The 18465-nt window shown below is 34.1% G+C and overlaps 1 protein-coding gene across 1 annotated transcript in view; it reads right to left on the reverse strand.

The window, feature by feature from the left end:
* The window catches only part of Megf9 (multiple EGF like domains 9), a 112574-nt gene that overhangs the window by 82382 nt on the left and 11727 nt on the right, over positions 1 to 18465 (reverse strand). Inside the window, exon 5 of the mRNA XM_010602977.1 lies at positions 18123 to 18465. Within this exon, the coding sequence (XP_010601279.1) occupies positions 18123 to 18465 (343 nt within the window). The remainder of the gene's footprint in view (positions 1 to 18122) is intronic.

An 18465-nucleotide genomic window follows, 5' to 3' on the forward strand; every position in this document is an offset into this window, starting at 1 on the left:
CTTTACTCTTTGAAGACTAATCATTGATTTTTAAGTGTGTATGTTTCTAAATGAGTATCCTATTACATAAGATTATCAACTAAAAAAAGTAAACCAAAGAGAAATGATGATTTTCTGATAAACTGTTAAAAGGTCTATTGTTAACATATGCTAACAAAAATATTCTCTAAGAATCAAGACTTGCCATGTAAAGGTACATGATCCCAACAATGAATGTAACTGTACTGTATCCCTAAATGTACCAATAAACTCAATAAAAAAAAAAATATTCTCTAAAACAGCAAATTTAAGTAAACATTTTTTTTCTGGACTCCATTTGGAATTTTCCAAAAGTGTTACATATAGGTATAAAAATGATTAATATATTAAAAAATGCATTACTAGATTGGGAAGCTGTTGTAGCAACTCAGGACTATTTCTGACTATTGTCTATACTTCTGACAAGCCTGTTTCATCTTTTACACCAGATAAAATGTCCAATATTATATGAATGTATCTTATTTGCTCTTAATCACCATCCTGGCTAACATATAAGTTTACTCATCTGGCTCATAGCAGATATCCAAGTCTTCTCTGAAAACCAAACCACTGTACAGATCAGTTAAGCTAACAAAAAAGAAAAAAGGAAAGCAAAATTAAAATAGCCAGAACAGTATGTGAGGATATGGTTTGTCCTTTCATAAAAAGTAAATACTTTCTACTACAAATACAAAGAATCAAGAGGAAAACTGAAGAGGATAGTAAACAGATATATATGGTACTGGCAAGAAAATAAAAGAGGAGCAAAGGTGGCAAAGGGGAGAAAGATGCATTTAAAACTCACAACAGTAGTTAAAGATATAACAACAATAAGTCTAATTAATCTATTTTTATAATATTATTTTGCCATGATAGAAAGAACTTCAAAAATAAGATCTGGGTTTGATCCCAGCTAAGTACTTATAACTGCACAGCTACATGATTATTGGGCAAACAACTTAACATTTTAGACACAGGTTCCTCATTGGTAAAATGTAGTAATACTACCTAGCATCAGAACTGAAAGGATTAGAGGTAGAGAAGTATTAAAAGGATTGAAAGGGCTGAGGATTTGGCTTAGTGGTTCCTCCACCTGCCTTGCAAGTGCAAGGGCCCGAGTTCAATCCCCAGTACCAATAAATAAATAAAAGGATTGAAAGTAGAAAAGGTTAATAGGTAGCCAGAATATAATAAGAAGAATAGACAACATTTAGAAAGCCAACTTGTGCTAGGAATTCTAAGTACTTTATTTATGCTACTGTTACTGTTTACTCATTATAAAAATCCTGTGAGGTACACATTATTGTCAAGCCCAGTTAACAGATGTGGACACTAAAGTATAGCTCAAGGTCACACAGCAAGTGGTAACGAATTCAAACCTAGAGAGTCTTGCTCCAGTGATAGTAGCTGTTATTAACAATAATTATTCTTAAGTTAGTCTGAACAAAAGCTCTCTTTCAGCTTGACTTAAATCATGATTTTGTTCATGGCAATACACTAACCTCTAAAAGCCACAAAAGTCTCAGTTACATTTCTAGTACTCCACTGCTTTATAAAAATCATTTCACAATTCTAGACTTCCATTTCTTTGTTTCTTCAAAGAGGCTATTAATCTGAATTATTGTAGTTCTTAAATACAGAAATGACAGCTTGTCCAACAGCACTTTTTCCCCCAGAAGAGATACAATCTTAAGATACAGGTAGTTATTAAAAGAGAGACAAAAAGAAGTTTCATGTCAAAAACGTATGATACTTCAGGCAATTTTAGTGACTACTGATTATGGTTTGGGAAAGAATAAAAAATTGCTCTTTGGTATGCTTCTGGATAGGAGAAAGATGAATAAGGATGCTTCTATCCTCTTACTCTGATCTAATCAGAAATTATGATATGGTACTCTGAATTTGCCGTTGTCATGCAAAGGTCTGAAAATACCATTCCCAGAATATTTCAGGTGTTCTCTAGGAGGACCTGCCGCATGCTATGAATTAATCTAGGAGCTAGGTACACACTGATTAGAGAGAGAGAAAGAGGGAGACCAACAAACAAAGACAAACATCCCTGCTTTATGGAACTTAAATTCTATAAGTGGTAGGTTATGCTTTGATGCAATTCAATCATTTATTGAGTATTTCCTATGTGTGGAACTCTGTTTTAGGAGGATGTTAGAGAGTACAAACATCAGTAAGACACAGCCTATAAACTATTTTTAAAAAAAGACAGAACGGTTACATAAGCAAGTAATACCACACAACAAGAGTCCTTGAAAAGCAAATAGTAAAACAAAAGTAATAATGTTAGACTATATAAGATACAATAATAGTATGATACTACATGAGTTATTCTTTTCAAGGACAAATAAAATTCGCCAGCTACCCAAAGAAAGGAGTGTGGTAGATACATGTCATTTCTGTTGGCAGCCTAGCAGCATATTGTAATTTCCCACTATCTTAGAATCTATCCAAGGAAATTCTCCACATTTTCAGCCTTGATTCCCCACCACAGAGGTTCATAATGTCAAAATTTCTGGGCCTCCCTGCAACCAGGTCAGGGGCAAATGATTGAGGATCCAACAATCAGATGCACCCATACTTGGTTTGCCATTAGAAAGTAATGATTCAAGGAGTAGGCATAAGGCCCTCTCTTTGGTGACTGAGAGAGAGGGATGTAGTATGACAACTGGCAGCAGCACCCGCTGCTGCACTGAGTACCCAACTGAGCAGGACCAGCGATGCCAACGACAGCATCTAATGCGAAGCATTGTGATCAAAAGGATACGATTAGGGTTACCTCCAACTCCGTGGCCTATTTGGTTCCCCTGGAGAGTCTGTGATGACTTCAATATCCTTTTAATAAACTTTATATCTGATTAAATCAACAGGCATGAGTTTCTGTTACTTAAAATTAAGATCCCTATTTAAACTGAAGAGAAAGGCACTTCAGACAGACGGTGTAGCACAAGCAAAGCATAGAGAGTCTAGCTATCTCAGTGATTAAGAGAGGAGGCTACACAATCTGGATTTGAATCAAGGTTCTACATTTTACTAGCTGTGAAAACTTGCTCAGTATATTTAAACTCTTAAAACCTCAATTCCTGTTTAGTGGAATGGGAACGATAAAACATATTTTTCATTTGATTCTATTGAGAATTAAATGAGGTCATGGTAATTCACTTACACTTCTTAGTATCTGGAAAGGAGTAAGACCTTCACAGGTGATTGCTTCACTGCCACTAAGGATGATCATATATAGAGGAAATATAAGCAATTTGATTCTGCTAAATTTTAAGGAACATAGAGAGGGATACAGGAAATGAGCTTTATGTGCTGGGATCACTTAACTGTGCTTAGTAGAGAATTATATTGAAATAGATATATTACATTAAGTTATTAACTAGGAGAATGATGATTAAGTTTTGCATTATATATGTATTCTCCACAACTATAGTTTGATTTGACCATTAAATATATACATTTGAGGATATAATAATATTGTTATTGCTGAGTGCAGATGTTATACATGTAGAGCTATTTAATTCTTTTTAATAAACATATCCTCCAAATTTGTAAATCATCTGTCAATTTTTTTTTGTTTGTTTGTTTTTTGGTTTGGGGGGGTGGCACTAGAGATCGAACTCAGGACCTTGTGCTTACAAGGCAGGCGGCGGCACCACTGACCTAAATCCCTGAACCAAAACTGTCAATGTTTTACTACTAAGATGGGATTGGGTCCATAGCTAAAATAATAGTTGTTCCTTTGATCTAAGAGACAGGATGAATCACATTTTAAATCTGATATTGTTTTATGATATTAAATATCACTTACTATTTTTCACAACATAGTTATGTATCAGCATTTTTTTCTTGTACTCCTAAGGAATCGAACTCAGAGGCTTTACAGTGTGCTACATCCCCAGCCTTTTATTTTTTAATTTTGAGACAGGGTCTCACTGAGTCGCTAAGTTACCCAGGCTGGGCTTGAACTTGTGATCCTCTTACCTCAGCCTCCCAGAGTGCTGACATTACAGTATACACTACCATGCTCAGCTAATGTATCAGCATCTTTATCTAGAGTTCATATTATGCTAAAGATGAAAGGTTTTATTTTTTAATGAAGATCAATTAATGCTATTTCACAATGTGCAGTATTACTTGCCAAATACTAATAAGCATTACATCGTGTCTTTTCGCACCAACCCGTTTAAATGCTGAACAATCTCATAGTTACTGTTTAGTTCTGCTTTATATTTACCATGCTCTTCTGTTTATTCTCATCAAATCCTACCATTTTCTCCTCTCTTCATCCCCATATCTGCCTTCGTGAAATATCTTTGATGTAGTTTTGGTTTTTATAGTAGCAATTGAAAGCAAACTTGGAACCAGTGCTGAGAGAATAAGTAAGAGCTTGCTGGAGACTAGACAAAGTGACAAAAAAAGAACCCAAAATGTGTTCTGTAACCGCTAAATGCTTTGTTTCATTTTCTGTGACTCCCATCTGCTTTGACAATGCAACACAGTCTAGTCAAAGCAAAAAGGTACATAGACTTTTGAAACAGAGAACAGGGTTTAAATTCTTGGCCCAACACTCAAGAACCATACTAAGCAAGTACTATTATACTCATGTTACAGAGAATGATACTGATGCCCAGAGAGATTATGTGCCTTGCACTTGTATGTACAGGTTGTATATTTCATGCTTTAAAAATATCCATGTATTAAGAGATGGAGGGAGAGGAAGGGAGAGAAAGGGAACATAAAAAGAATTAAGATGTTTATGTACATGTACTGACTCCCAGGATGAATGTAATCATTATGTATGGCAAACATGAACTAATAACAATAAAACAAATTAAACATACCAATGTGCCAACAATATGGAATTAAATAGCCATGTCTTTCTATAGGTCCAATCTTACTTTACTATGTCTTCTGTGGCTGGTAGGGTCTGACACCCACAAAAGATCCCAGAAAAGTATACACATATTAGAACTGGACAATGGCTATTGCAGATATTCCCTAGAGTCATATCTTTGCTACTTTTTTTTTTTCAGTGCTGCAAATTGAACCCAGAGTCTTGTGTATGCTAGGCAAACTTTCTACCACTGAGCTATATCCCCAGCTCCTATCTTTATATTTGCTTTTGAAAATAGTTTCCATGTACTCCAGCTCTGATCAGTATATTATTGTTATACCTGGCAACACGGTATGGGCTCATTTTCATTTGACCTAGATCACTCTAAAAGGACATGAGAAAGCCTTTGCCTCAAGCATATTGGTTCTATCCTTCACTTTGGAAATGCCCCTTAGAGAACGTTGATCTTTGACAATGTGCAAGTCTTTCTTTTTACCAGAGTGTTGCTGGGCTATAGACCAAGTCAAAGTTCTCCCTGCTGTTTTCCAAACATCGCTAACAGGTAATAAAAGGCTAAAAGTGCAGGGGAAGTGGGTAGGATAGAGAAAGGTAATAAGGGAAAAAATATGAGAAAATGAAAAAATGGAAATAAAGTATTTGTAAATAGGGACGGGAGGAGGGAGTGAAAGGAGGGCAGGGACAAGGGGAAAAAATGAGAACCAAGACCTGTCATGTAAAGATTCAAGATCCCAATGATGAATGTAACGGTACTGTATACCTAGAATGTACCAATAAGCTCAAAGAGAGAAAAAAACAATATTAATAACAATGATAGATAACTTTGAATGTTTACTATGTGCCAATCAGTAATTTATGTGCTGATTATTCAGCACTGCTAAATTGACTTATGTGCATTAATTAATTTAATCACTTCTCAATAACACTATGGTTCAAACGTCAGAGAACAGAGACCATTGTGTAGGGTATAGACTGCTGAAGGCCAGTGCCATTCTGTACTCTTTAGCAGAGTACCTAGGCCTTTTGGCAATGTATGAGTCAGGCAGATGGGCACCTTGAGCTCTTTCACCACAGAACTGAAAATACCAACTACCTGGCTTGGTTCCAGACTGCTTCAGGCTTTCAGGGGCCACCTGAACCTAAGAAAAATCATGCTTGTGCTGGAACAGACAGAGGAAAAACAAGTCAATGGTCTGGCTCTGCCAAGGAGTACCAAATCCCAAGTACAGCATCATATGGGATCTTAGACCACTATTTAAAACACATTTATGTTCTTTTTGGTGACATGATAAATAATTTAAACGTGGTAGATTTTTTTCCCATGTTGATCTGTCATACATTTGATTTCAGAACAGTACTAATCCAACTTGCACCTATATTTTCATAACAAATAAGTGACCTCATTTATTGCTGTGAGAAATGGAGCAATCTACAGAGTAATAAAATATTAAAGTAGGTGATAAAAACTTTATGAGTTGGTTTTTACTGTTACTATTGGAAGCACCCAATATGATAATTTCTACTGAGTGAGCAAAGTTTGGTAATTTAAATTATACTACTAGCACCAACAGTACTACCACTTTATTTGAAAGATATTCCATTTAAAAACATTAAGATATTTGACATTATAGACAGGGCAGTTTCAGAGCAATATACAATTATCTCAACCACAGGAAAGGAAATAAAACAAATACTGATGTTTTTAAAATTCTGTAGTTACCATTAAAATATTACCTTTCTTTGTCTCTGAGTTTTTTTATTTTTGCTTTATACTTCTTTGTAATTTCTAAAGTGAATGTATATTATTTTTCATTCAAAATAAAATGTAAATTAGAATTCATTCCAAAAAGATCAACCAAAAATAACTTATCAATTTGTGTGTTTAATATGAAATAATGATTAGCTTTGTTTTCTCAAGGAAGTTAAGGAAGAAAATTAATACTAAAGGAACCCAAACTTTTGGAACATATCATAGCATAGCTGACTATAAAAGTATGTTAACTATAATATTGCATAAAAATATATTTTATATAAAGAAGTCGTGTCTAAAAATATGTGTTTGTTACTATTAATCAAAGCTATTTTGTTCATATTATACTATAAATAATATAAACCATGTAATCTGGAAAGAATACCGGAAAACATCCCGAGTTCTATAAAGCCTTTGTGCTTAAGAAAAACCCAAAGTAATTAATATATTATTTCTCCAAAACTTTGGGAGACTGGAAGTAATAGATTTAATACTATAGTTAGGGAAACTAAGTCATGGGACCATTTGAAAAAATGTACTCAATAACTTACAAAATGAATGAAAGGAAGGACTGGAATTTAGTCCTTCTGACTTCCATTCCACTGATTAGCTGGACCATTCAGCCTTGCCTTTGTGAACAAGTTGAAGCAACATACTAACTTAAAAATTAAAACCAGTTGAACAGGATAGCTTTGCAGGCAACTCACCAACAGTTCTATATAATAATACCCAACAGCTAAATTGTTTTGTGTGTGTTTGGTGCACTAACTATTCATTAACCCCACAACATCAGTGGATGTTGGGGTTATGCTGCTAATGTTGTAGGATTATAAGGATCATAAAGTTAAATGAGAAATCTACAGCAGAAAAAGCCCAATGTCTTCCTCTAACCAAGCATCAATACACAAATAAAACAATAAATGTCAGGATACTAGAAGCATCTCCCCCCCTCCATTATTTCCAGTAATCCTACACAAACTCTGACTTAATTTGTAAAACAACTAAAAGAAGAACTTAAAAATCTATTCGGTTCATATAATTTTCTTCAAAGTAGACAACATTTAAACATTTCTTAACCTATTTTTTCAAGAAGTTTGAACTTTAAAGACCATTTCCAAAATTAAAGAGAACTAAGGAGTATCATGTTCTTAGAGTTAACAACGACACCTCTAACCTCTTCATTTTGATCACATATATCAAATAAAAACATTAAATTTTAAAAATATTAGTAAAATATAAAAAGATCCCTAGTAATATGCCAGTTTCTAGGAAATATGCAAGACTGAAATAAATTTCCAAAATTAATTGAGGGACCTAATAATCACTGAGTAAGAGTCATTTAACATCCCGCATCCAGATTGAAAACATTCCTATCCTTATCACTTTCTTTGTGACTAGGCAAAATACATTCCTTTTGGTAAATGAATAATTTCCCCTTCCCTCAGAGCATAGCTGTCTCCTTGGCAAGGCATCATATATAACAGCTGTTATATTACCAGTACAAAAGCAATCCCATCTGATCTAATTGCAAAACATATGGATAGACTAAAACCAAACTTCTGAGGGGCTCTGTGTCTTTGAGGAAATAATCAAAGATTTTCTATGGTAAAGACTGTGAACAATGACATACATTCCAAATTTACACAATTTAAATAAGATCCATTTCAATAAGTTATTTTAATTTTAAAATGCATGTTTTAAATTCTCAAAACAGAATCAGATGAAGAAAGAACAAGTTCTTAGTTTTTAGCTTCCACTGAAGATTTCAGTTAATTTTCCCTAATGGTACATCTTAGATATGTCATCCCTATTTTATGCTTAAGAAATATATCAGGTTTGCAGGGGATTTAGCTCAGTGGTGCTGTGCCTGCCTTGCAAGCACAAGGTCCTGTGTTTGATCCCTGGTACCAAAACAAAACAAGAACTATCAGGCCTTGGGAGGAGTATCCTTTTTGGATACTGTCTTCAAAAGTCTCTTTTCTTTGGAATCACGACTCATTGAGACAAGCAAATATCTGTAGTACAGATCAAACTTGCTGAGTTAAGTGGCTCTGTATAATATCATCTGACTTGATCTCATATAAATTTTTTATTCTTTTTTATTTTATTCATTATATTTATGACTATAAAATTAAAATTGAAGGGCCAGGGATTTAGTTCAGTGGTGCCGCCACCTGCCTCGCAAGCACAAGGACCTCAGTTAAATCTCCAGTACCAAAAAAAAAATTAGAAAATAAAATTGAATATATTCACTGAAAAAACTTAGAAAACAAAAACACAAAGTAATTAAAATTACACATAATCCCATTACTTAGCTTTAACTAATTAATATATTGTTACTTAACATAAGAATTTTTAATGCTACATAATCATTCAGAAATTGCTCTTTTTTTTGGGGGGTAGAGATCTAACATAGGGCCTTGTGCATGCTAAGCAAGCATTCTACCACTAAGCTACATACTCAGCCCTCTTACTTCATCATAGAATTTTAGCCTAGGATAATCCCTATTTCACAAATCTTTACTGAAAGAATAAACTCAATATATAAGCCAAATGAGAAGAGAACTGATTAAAGAGTGTGTGGTTCTACAGGGGTATGAGGTGTGAGATGAATTTTGTAGAGTTCAGAAGTAGTTCCTAGTCTTGCTTTCTAATATATTTGAAAAATGCTGAATCCCCAAATACTACAGTTTTAAAACCATAAATCTAGTGTAACTCTCTCTTTTTACATATAAAACTATTTGCCAAAATCATGAGACTAGTGAAAAAACCTAGCATCCCACATCTTACAGAAAAGGTCTCAGCTTTTCCAACTCAGCTAGTATTTCTACAAAGTTATGAGATGTTCATTTGTCTAGTGTTCTTCTTCCTTTAACTAAGAAAAATAGAAGAGATAAAATCGTGTAATAAAAATGAATAATTAATAAAATATACTGATTCTCAAAGAGCTCCATTTGCTGCAAGTGGCTTTTCATACTATTACCATAAACAAAAGATGAAAAAAAGTTCATTTCTAAACTAAGAGAAAAGGTCATTATTACACTATTTTCCTCAGAAATATTCCTAGTCGGGCCAGGGATTTAGCTCAGCGGTTTGGTGGCCTGCCTTGCAAGCGCAAAATAAAAAAGAAAGAAACAAAGAAATATTCCTAGTGTTGCTACAAACCATTCCTTCTTCATTCATTCATTCAATAACTTAATATATATTGAGGCTCTATTTGGAGATATGTAGTGAAGGTAAAAATAAACCAAACCAAGAGAAGTCTCTGTCCTTGGGTAGACTACTTAAACTTTCTGAAACTCAGTATTTGTCATACATTAGGTAATCTTTAACTACTACATTAAGAAATAAAAGGTATGATGAATATAAAAAAGAAATCCTGATGGGTAATCAGGCATATAATAATAATAATACAGCCTCAGCTGGCATCAGTTACCTTCCCTGCCAAAACGTTAAATATCAGATTGGAAATGCAAGGTCAGAGAATACTAAATTTCCTTATTAATAGCATACTGATTTTAAAGGCAATACAGCTGAAATGATAATTTCAAACAGATGATTTTTTAAGGTAATTCCAAACAGATTATTATACTAGGAAAGAAGTAAATAATATTTTAATCCAAAGAAATGAAACTTACACAAGCCCTCCCAATTAAGTTCTGTATTTCACTTTGTTATCTCTATCATCATGTACTTTCAGTTACACTCTCCATAACAGTCAGCCCTATATGGTGAAGAAAATGTATCAGAAATATATAGGGAAGAAAATGTAAAGCAAGCAATTTCATTTCCCCATTACTGAAGTAATGGCAGCTAAACTCCAAGAATCATATTCAAAATAAATTTCAAATAAAAAATATCAAATGTAAAAACCACTAAACACACTGAATGTGGTGGTACATGCCTATAATCCCAGTGCTCAGGGAGGCTGAGGCAAAAGGACTGCAAGTTCAAGCCAGGCCTGGGCAACTCAGTGACTTATCAAAAACCCTGTCTCAAAACAAAAATTTTAAAAGGCCTGGGGATGCAGTAGCCCAGTGCAAAGGCACTGGATTTAATTCCCAGAATGGCACCAAAATTTTTAAAATAAAAATCCACCAAAAACCTATACAAGTCTAGTCAATGTTTACCAATAAAAGTATCAAAAGAAGACAAAAGCTAAGCCTTTTTTAAGTAATGCAATACATGCAAAGGAATCAAGAATTATGAATAGTAAAGTCTTGGAGATTTTCAGATCACCTTGTAAATCACAAATGCACTGCACAGTTGTTAGTTATTGGAGGTACTCTCTTCACTATTAACTTTAATGATATCTCTACAGAAAAAAATTTGTCATTAAAAAAATCAAATGTTTCTCAGGTAAGTTAGGCATTCATATTGCACTTGTGTGTACCACAAATCCACCTACAAATAAAAACAGTTCATATAATTCATAAATAGAAAAAGAAAATAACTAGTTACTAAATAGGTGATTTTTTTTTTTAGAGGCAGCTAACGTTTTTTTTTTCTTTTGGTACCAGGGATCGAATTTAGGACCTTGAGTTTGCGAGGCAGACAGCAGTACCACTGAGCTAAATCCCCGAGCCCCAAATAACTTTTGTTATGATGATTTTTAAAAATTGTCCCTCAAGAGAAAAGTGGAAAACTGAGCAACAGAAAACTTTTGGTTTCCTAGAACCGAATGTAAAAATTTTCTCCATTTTTTTTCAAGAGACAATTAATACTATGTACGGAATATTACATAAATTATGACATTTTTTATTAACTGGGCTTAATAATCTAAATTAAACTTAAAAACAAATCAATAGAAAAAAGTCAAAGTCACAAAGAAAGGTTTTGTTCTAAATGGAAAGTGTACAACCTGTGCATCTTAATACCAAGACATCTTCAAGGACTTTTTGTTCATCTAGAAAGACCTCTTGGAAGAATTAGGCTTTGAGGAAGCACTGAAGGAATCAAAGTGGTAAACTATTACGGAGAGAGGGTAATTTGGCCCCTTAAAGAAGATGAAAAGAGCAGAGGGAGACATTAAGGAGACAAGAGCAGAACAAACATATAGAGAAGTTCACACTGAAAAAATAAACGAAGAGAGTACAAGAAAGATTTTTTGTTTTATTTTTAAGAAGAAAAATAAAGACTGCATGATAATCTGTGCAATAGTGGCATTAGTAGAAAAATTATTTTGACACAAATATATTACATGTACTTAGATATACCTAAAATGATAATTATTTTGAAGAAAATTTTACTGTGATTCAAAAATGTATGGATCCAGATATTATCTTTTTCATCACAATTTTAGAAGAAAGATTTCCTTTTAAAGCCACAAGCACAGGTACAGTAGTAGTTTTTTTGTAGTGAAAAGCAGATAAACCAAAATGTGTCCCCCGCAAAAAAGACCAACTGATCACAGAAGATCAATATAATACAATGTTAAAATTATTGATAAAGATTTTTATATTATATTAAAGAAAAACAAATGAGAGGGCAAAAGTATGGATTAAGGTTACTTATAACTAAATATATCATTTAACTTTGTCTTTCAGCTGAATAAGATCCCATATATCTATTCTCTTCTGATCTATTAAGTGCCCCTAATCTCTCTACTCCCAATTTACCAATCAGTAAAAAATGTATGCAATACTTTTCTTCCATTCCTTGTATAAGGGTGCCAGGATGTCTGGAAGTAAATGTATACATGTTTAGAAATGCTGAGATGAATAGTAATGCGCACTCTAATTTTATGGGTCTTTCGTAAAATCAACATAAAAAGACCCAGTCAGATTATTTCAATGTGTAAATTCTCAACTACCCAGAAGACTTCCTGGAGACATCATTCAAAAGATTTGAAACTAATGTTCTGAGGTTTATGTTGTTTCAGAAACCAAGCACACTAAAGAACTTCTACAGAAAACTAAGCACTTAGGTCATGGGGAAGACATTGTAAATTTGAAAAGTCCCTAGGCGTAACCCTAAAAAGAATTCAAATTTACCCCTCACAGACAAGAGTGAAACTCAGTCCAAAGAATAAGAACTATAAATTAATACCACAGTCACAAAAGAGAAAAATTGAAGGTGAATAAATATCACACAATAGAGTGAATGCCAAAGAACACCGACTTCTCTGGGCCTCAATCTCTTCAGCTATAAAATGAGGATAGGGACTTAAGTGGTACAGCATATGCTTTCCATGCCCTAGATCTGGCCCTCAGCATCAAAACAAAAACCTACCAAAATGAGAAATGAGGATAATAGTACCTAATAGTTCTGAGGATTGAATTGTTAATATATGTACCATACTTATAAAAGTGCATTTGCAATTTCTTTTTGGTTTTTTTTTGTTTGGTTGGTTGGGTTTTTATTTTTATTTTTATTTTTTTATTTAGAGAATACTTTATTAGTTTCTGTAATCAAACCCACGTAGATAAGACCTTACATATTTAATACAATGCATTACTTCTGTACAAATGGAAAAAAAATTAACATTTCTAGACCAATATGGCTGTTAATTTCTGTACAATGTCAACTCAACACAGTAAACTGGGATAACTTTTTCCAAAGTTGACAGCACAGTTAAAGTTTCCAAAAATTCAAATTATATATATATATATATATATATATAATTTGAATTTTTGGAAACTTTAACTGTGCTGTCAACTTTGGAAAAAGTTATCCCAGTTTACTGTGTTGAGTTGACATTGTACAGAAATTAACAGCCATATTGGTCTAGAAATGTTAATTTTTTTTCCATTTGTACAGAAGTAATGCATTGTATTAAATATGTAAGGTCTTATCTACGTGGGTTTGATTACAGAAACTAATAAAGTATTCTCTAAATAAAAAAATAAAAATAAAAATAAAAACCCAACCAACCAAACAAAAAAAAACCAAAAAGAAATTGCAAATGCACTTTTATAAGTATGGTACATATATTAACAATTCAATCCTCAGAACTATTAGGTACTATTATCCTCATTTCTCATTTTGGTAGGTTTTTGTTTTGATGCTGAGGGCCAGATCTAGGGCATGGAAAGCATATGCTGTACCACTTAAGTCCCTATCCTCATTTTATAGCTGAAGAGATTGAGGCCCAGAGAAGTCGGTGTTCTTTGGCATTCACTCTATTGTGTGATATTTATTCACCTTCAATTTTTCTCTTTTGTGACTGTGGTATTAATTTATAGTTCTTATTCTTTGGACTGAGTTTCACTCTTGTCTGTGAGGGGTAAATTTGAATTCTTTTTAGGGTTACGCCTAGGGACTTTTCAAATTTACAATGTCTTCCCCATGACCTAAGTGCTTAGTTTTCTGTAGAAGTTCTTTAGTGTGCTTGGTTTCTGAAACAACATAAACCTCAGAACATTAGTTTCAAATCTTTTGAATGATGTCTCCAGGAAGTCTTCTGGGTAGTTGAGAATTTACACATTGAAATAATCTGACTGGGTCTTTTTATGTTGATTTTACGAAAGACCCATAAAATTAGAGTGCGCATTACTATTCATCTCAGCATTTCTAAACATGTATACATTTACTTCCAGACATCCTGGCACCCTTATACAAGGAATGGAAGAAAAGTATTGCATACATTTTTTACTGATTGGTAAATTGGGAGTAGAGAGATTAGGGGCACTTAATAGATCAGAAGAGAATAGATATATGGGATCTTATTCAGCTGAAAGACAAAGTTAAATGATATATTTAGTTATAAGTAACCTTAATCCATACTTTTGCCCTCTCATTTGTTTTTCTTTAATATAATATAAAAATCTTTATCAATAATTTTAACATTGTATTATATTGATCTTCTGTGATCAGTTGGTCTTTTTTGCGGGGGACACATTTTGGTTTATCTGCTTTTCACTACAAAAAAACTACTACTGTACCTGTGCTTGTGGCTTTAAAAGGAAATCTTTCTTCTAAAATTGTGATGAAAAAGATAATATCTGGATCCATACATTTTTGAATCACAGTAAAATTTTCTTCAAAATAATTATCATTTTAGGTATATCTAAGTACATGTAATATATTTGTGTCAAAATAATTTTTCTACTAATGCCACTATTGCACAGATTATCATGCAGTCTTTATTTTTCTTCTTAAAAATAAAACAAAAAATCTTTCTTGTACTCTCTTCGTTTATTTTTTCAGTGTGAACTTCTCTATATGTTTGTTCTGCTCTTGTCTCCTTAATGTCTCCCTCTGCTCTTTTCATCTTCTTTAAGGGGCCAAATTACCCTCTCTCCGTAATAGTTTACCACTTTGATTCCTTCAGTGCTTCCTCAAAGCCTAATTCTTCCAAGAGGTCTTTCTAGATGAACAAAAAGTCCTTGAAGATGTCTTGGTATTAAGATGCACAGGTTGTACACTTTCCATTTAGAACAAAACCTTTCTTTGTGACTTTGACTTTTTTCTATTGATTTGTTTTTAAGTTTAATTTAGATTATTAAGCCCAGTTAATAAAAAATGTCATAATTTATGTAATATTCCGTACATAGTATTAATTGTCTCTTGAAAAAAAATGGAGAAAATTTTTACATTCGGTTCTAGGAAACCAAAAGTTTTCTGTTGCTCAGTTTTCCACTTTTCTCTTGAGGGACAATTTTTAAAAATCATCATAACAAAAGTTATTTGGGGCTCGGGGATTTAGCTCAGTGGTACTGCTGTCTGCCTCGCAAACTCAAGGTCCTAAATTCGATCCCTGGTACCAAAAGAAAAAAAAAACGTTAGCTGCCTCTAAAAAAAAAAATCACCTATTTAGTAACTAGTTATTTTCTTTTTCTATTTATGAATTATATGAACTGTTTTTATTTGTAGGTGGATTTGTGGTACACACAAGTGCAATATGAATGCCTAACTTACCTGAGAAACATTTGATTTTTTTAATGACAAATTTTTTTCTGTAGAGATATCATTAAAGTTAATAGTGAAGAGAGTACCTCCAATAACTAACAACTGTGCAGTGCATTTGTGATTTACAAGGTGATCTGAAAATCTCCAAGACTTTACTATTCATAATTCTTGATTCCTTTGCATGTATTGCATTACTTAAAAAAGGCTTAGCTTTTGTCTTCTTTTGATACTTTTATTGGTAAACATTGACTAGACTTGTATAGGTTTTTGGTGGATTTTTATTTTAAAAATTTTGGTGCCATTCTGGGAATTAAATCCAGTGCCTTTGCACTGGGCTACTGCATCCCCAGGCCTTTTAAAATTTTTGTTTTGAGACAGGGTTTTTGATAAGTCACTGAGTTGCCCAGGCCTGGCTTGAACTTGCAGTCCTTTTGCCTCAGCCTCCCTGAGCACTGGGATTATAGGCATGTACCACCACATTCAGTGTGTTTAGTGGTTTTTACATTTGATATTTTTTATTTGAAATTTATTTTGAATATGATTCTTGGAGTTTAGCTGCCATTACTTCAGTAATGGGGAAATGAAATTGCTTGCTTTACATTTTCTTCCCTATATATTTCTGATACATTTTCTTCACCATATAGGGCTGACTGTTATGGAGAGTGTAACTGAAAGTACATGATGATAGAGATAACAAAGTGAAATACAGAACTTAATTGGGAGGGCTTGTGTAAGTTTCATTTCTTTGGATTAAAATATTATTTACTTCTTTCCTAGTATAATAATCTGTTTGGAATTACCTTAAAAAATCATCTGTTTGAAATTATCATTTCAGCTGTATTGCCTTTAAAATCAGTATGCTATTAATAAGGAAATTTAGTATTCTCTGACCTTGCATTTCCAATCTGATATTTAACGTTTTGGCAGGGAAGGTAACTGATGCCAGCTGAGGCTGTATTATTATTATTATATGCCTGATTACCCATCAGGATTTCTTTTTTATATTCATCATACCTTTTATTTCTTAATGTAGTAGTTAAAGATTACCTAATGTATGACAAATACTGAGTTTCAGAAAGTTTAAGTAGTCTACCCAAGGACAGAGACTTCTCTTGGTTTGGTTTATTTTTACCTTCACTACATATCTCCAAATAGAGCCTCAATATATATTAAGTTATTGAATGAATGAATGAAGAAGGAATGGTTTGTAGCAACACTAGGAATATTTCTTTGTTTCTTTCTTTTTTATTTTGCGCTTGCAAGGCAGGCCACCAAACCGCTGAGCTAAATCCCTGGCCCGACTAGGAATATTTCTGAGGAAAATAGTGTAATAATGACCTTTTCTCTTAGTTTAGAAATGAACTTTTTTTCATCTTTTGTTTATGGTAATAGTATGAAAAGCCACTTGCAGCAAATGGAGCTCTTTGAGAATCAGTATATTTTATTAATTATTCATTTTTATTACACGATTTTATCTCTTCTATTTTTCTTAGTTAAAGGAAGAAGAACACTAGACAAATGAACATCTCATAACTTTGTAGAAATACTAGCTGAGTTGGAAAAGCTGAGACCTTTTCTGTAAGATGTGGGATGCTAGGTTTTTTCACTAGTCTCATGATTTTGGCAAATAGTTTTATATGTAAAAAGAGAGAGTTACACTAGATTTATGGTTTTAAAACTGTAGTATTTGGGGATTCAGCATTTTTCAAATATATTAGAAAGCAAGACTAGGAACTACTTCTGAACTCTACAAAATTCATCTCACACCTCATACCCCTGTAGAACCACACACTCTTTAATCAGTTCTCTTCTCATTTGGCTTATATATTGAGTTTATTCTTTCAGTAAAGATTTGTGAAATAGGGATTATCCTAGGCTAAAATTCTATGATGAAGTAAGAGGGCTGAGTATGTAGCTTAGTGGTAGAATGCTTGCTTAGCATGCACAAGGCCCTATGTTAGATCTCTACCCCCCAAAAAAAAGAGCAATTTCTGAATGATTATGTAGCATTAAAAATTCTTATGTTAAGTAACAATATATTAATTAGTTAAAGCTAAGTAATGGGATTATGTGTAATTTTAATTACTTTGTGTTTTTGTTTTCTAAGTTTTTTCAGTGAATATATTCAATTTTATTTTCTAATTTTTTTTTTGGTACTGGAGATTTAACTGAGGTCCTTGTGCTTGCGAGGCAGGTGGCGGCACCACTGAACTAAATCCCTGGCCCTTCAATTTTAATTTTATAGTCATAAATATAATGAATAAAATAAAAAAGAATAAAAAATTTATATGAGATCAAGTCAGATGATATTATACAGAGCCACTTAACTCAGCAAGTTTGATCTGTACTACAGATATTTGCTTGTCTCAATGAGTCGTGATTCCAAAGAAAAGAGACTTTTGAAGACAGTATCCAAAAAGGATACTCCTCCCAAGGCCTGATAGTTCTTGTTTTGTTTTGGTACCAGGGATCAAACACAGGACCTTGTGCTTGCAAGGCAGGCACAGCACCACTGAGCTAAATCCCCTGCAAACCTGATATATTAAGCCAAGCATCCAACCCCAGCTGTTGCCCCGGGCGAGGTATGGATGGGCAGCCGCTGCGAGGATCCTGCAAAGAGGGCAGAGCTGGACTCACCTAGGGGAGGAAGAGAAGGGGCCTCGGTGACAGGTGGGGTGGGCGGGAGGCTGCTGCTGCTGCTGCTGCTGCTGCTGTTTCTGGGGAGCTCAGGGGTCAGGGTCCGGGGAGCGGTCGACGCCAAGACGGTGGTCGCTACAGGGGTGGTCGGCGCTAGGCCAGTGGTCGTGGAAAGGGTGGTCGGCGCAGGACTAGTCGGCGCCCGAGGGGCGGTGGGCGTAAGACCCGCGTCCGGAGGGGTGGTCGCCTGGAAGGTGGTCAGCTCGGGTCCGGTCGCCGCCAGGAGAGGGGTGGTCTCCTGGGAGCGGGCTGGAGAGGTCGCCTCCGGGGGTCGGTGGACAGT

Source organism: Fukomys damarensis, unplaced genomic scaffold (genome assembly GCF_012274545.1).
Source record: "Fukomys damarensis isolate Sample0158 unplaced genomic scaffold, DMR_v1.0_HiC HiC_scaffold_36, whole genome shotgun sequence".
Classification (NCBI taxonomy): Eukaryota; Metazoa; Chordata; class Mammalia; order Rodentia; family Bathyergidae; genus Fukomys; species Fukomys damarensis.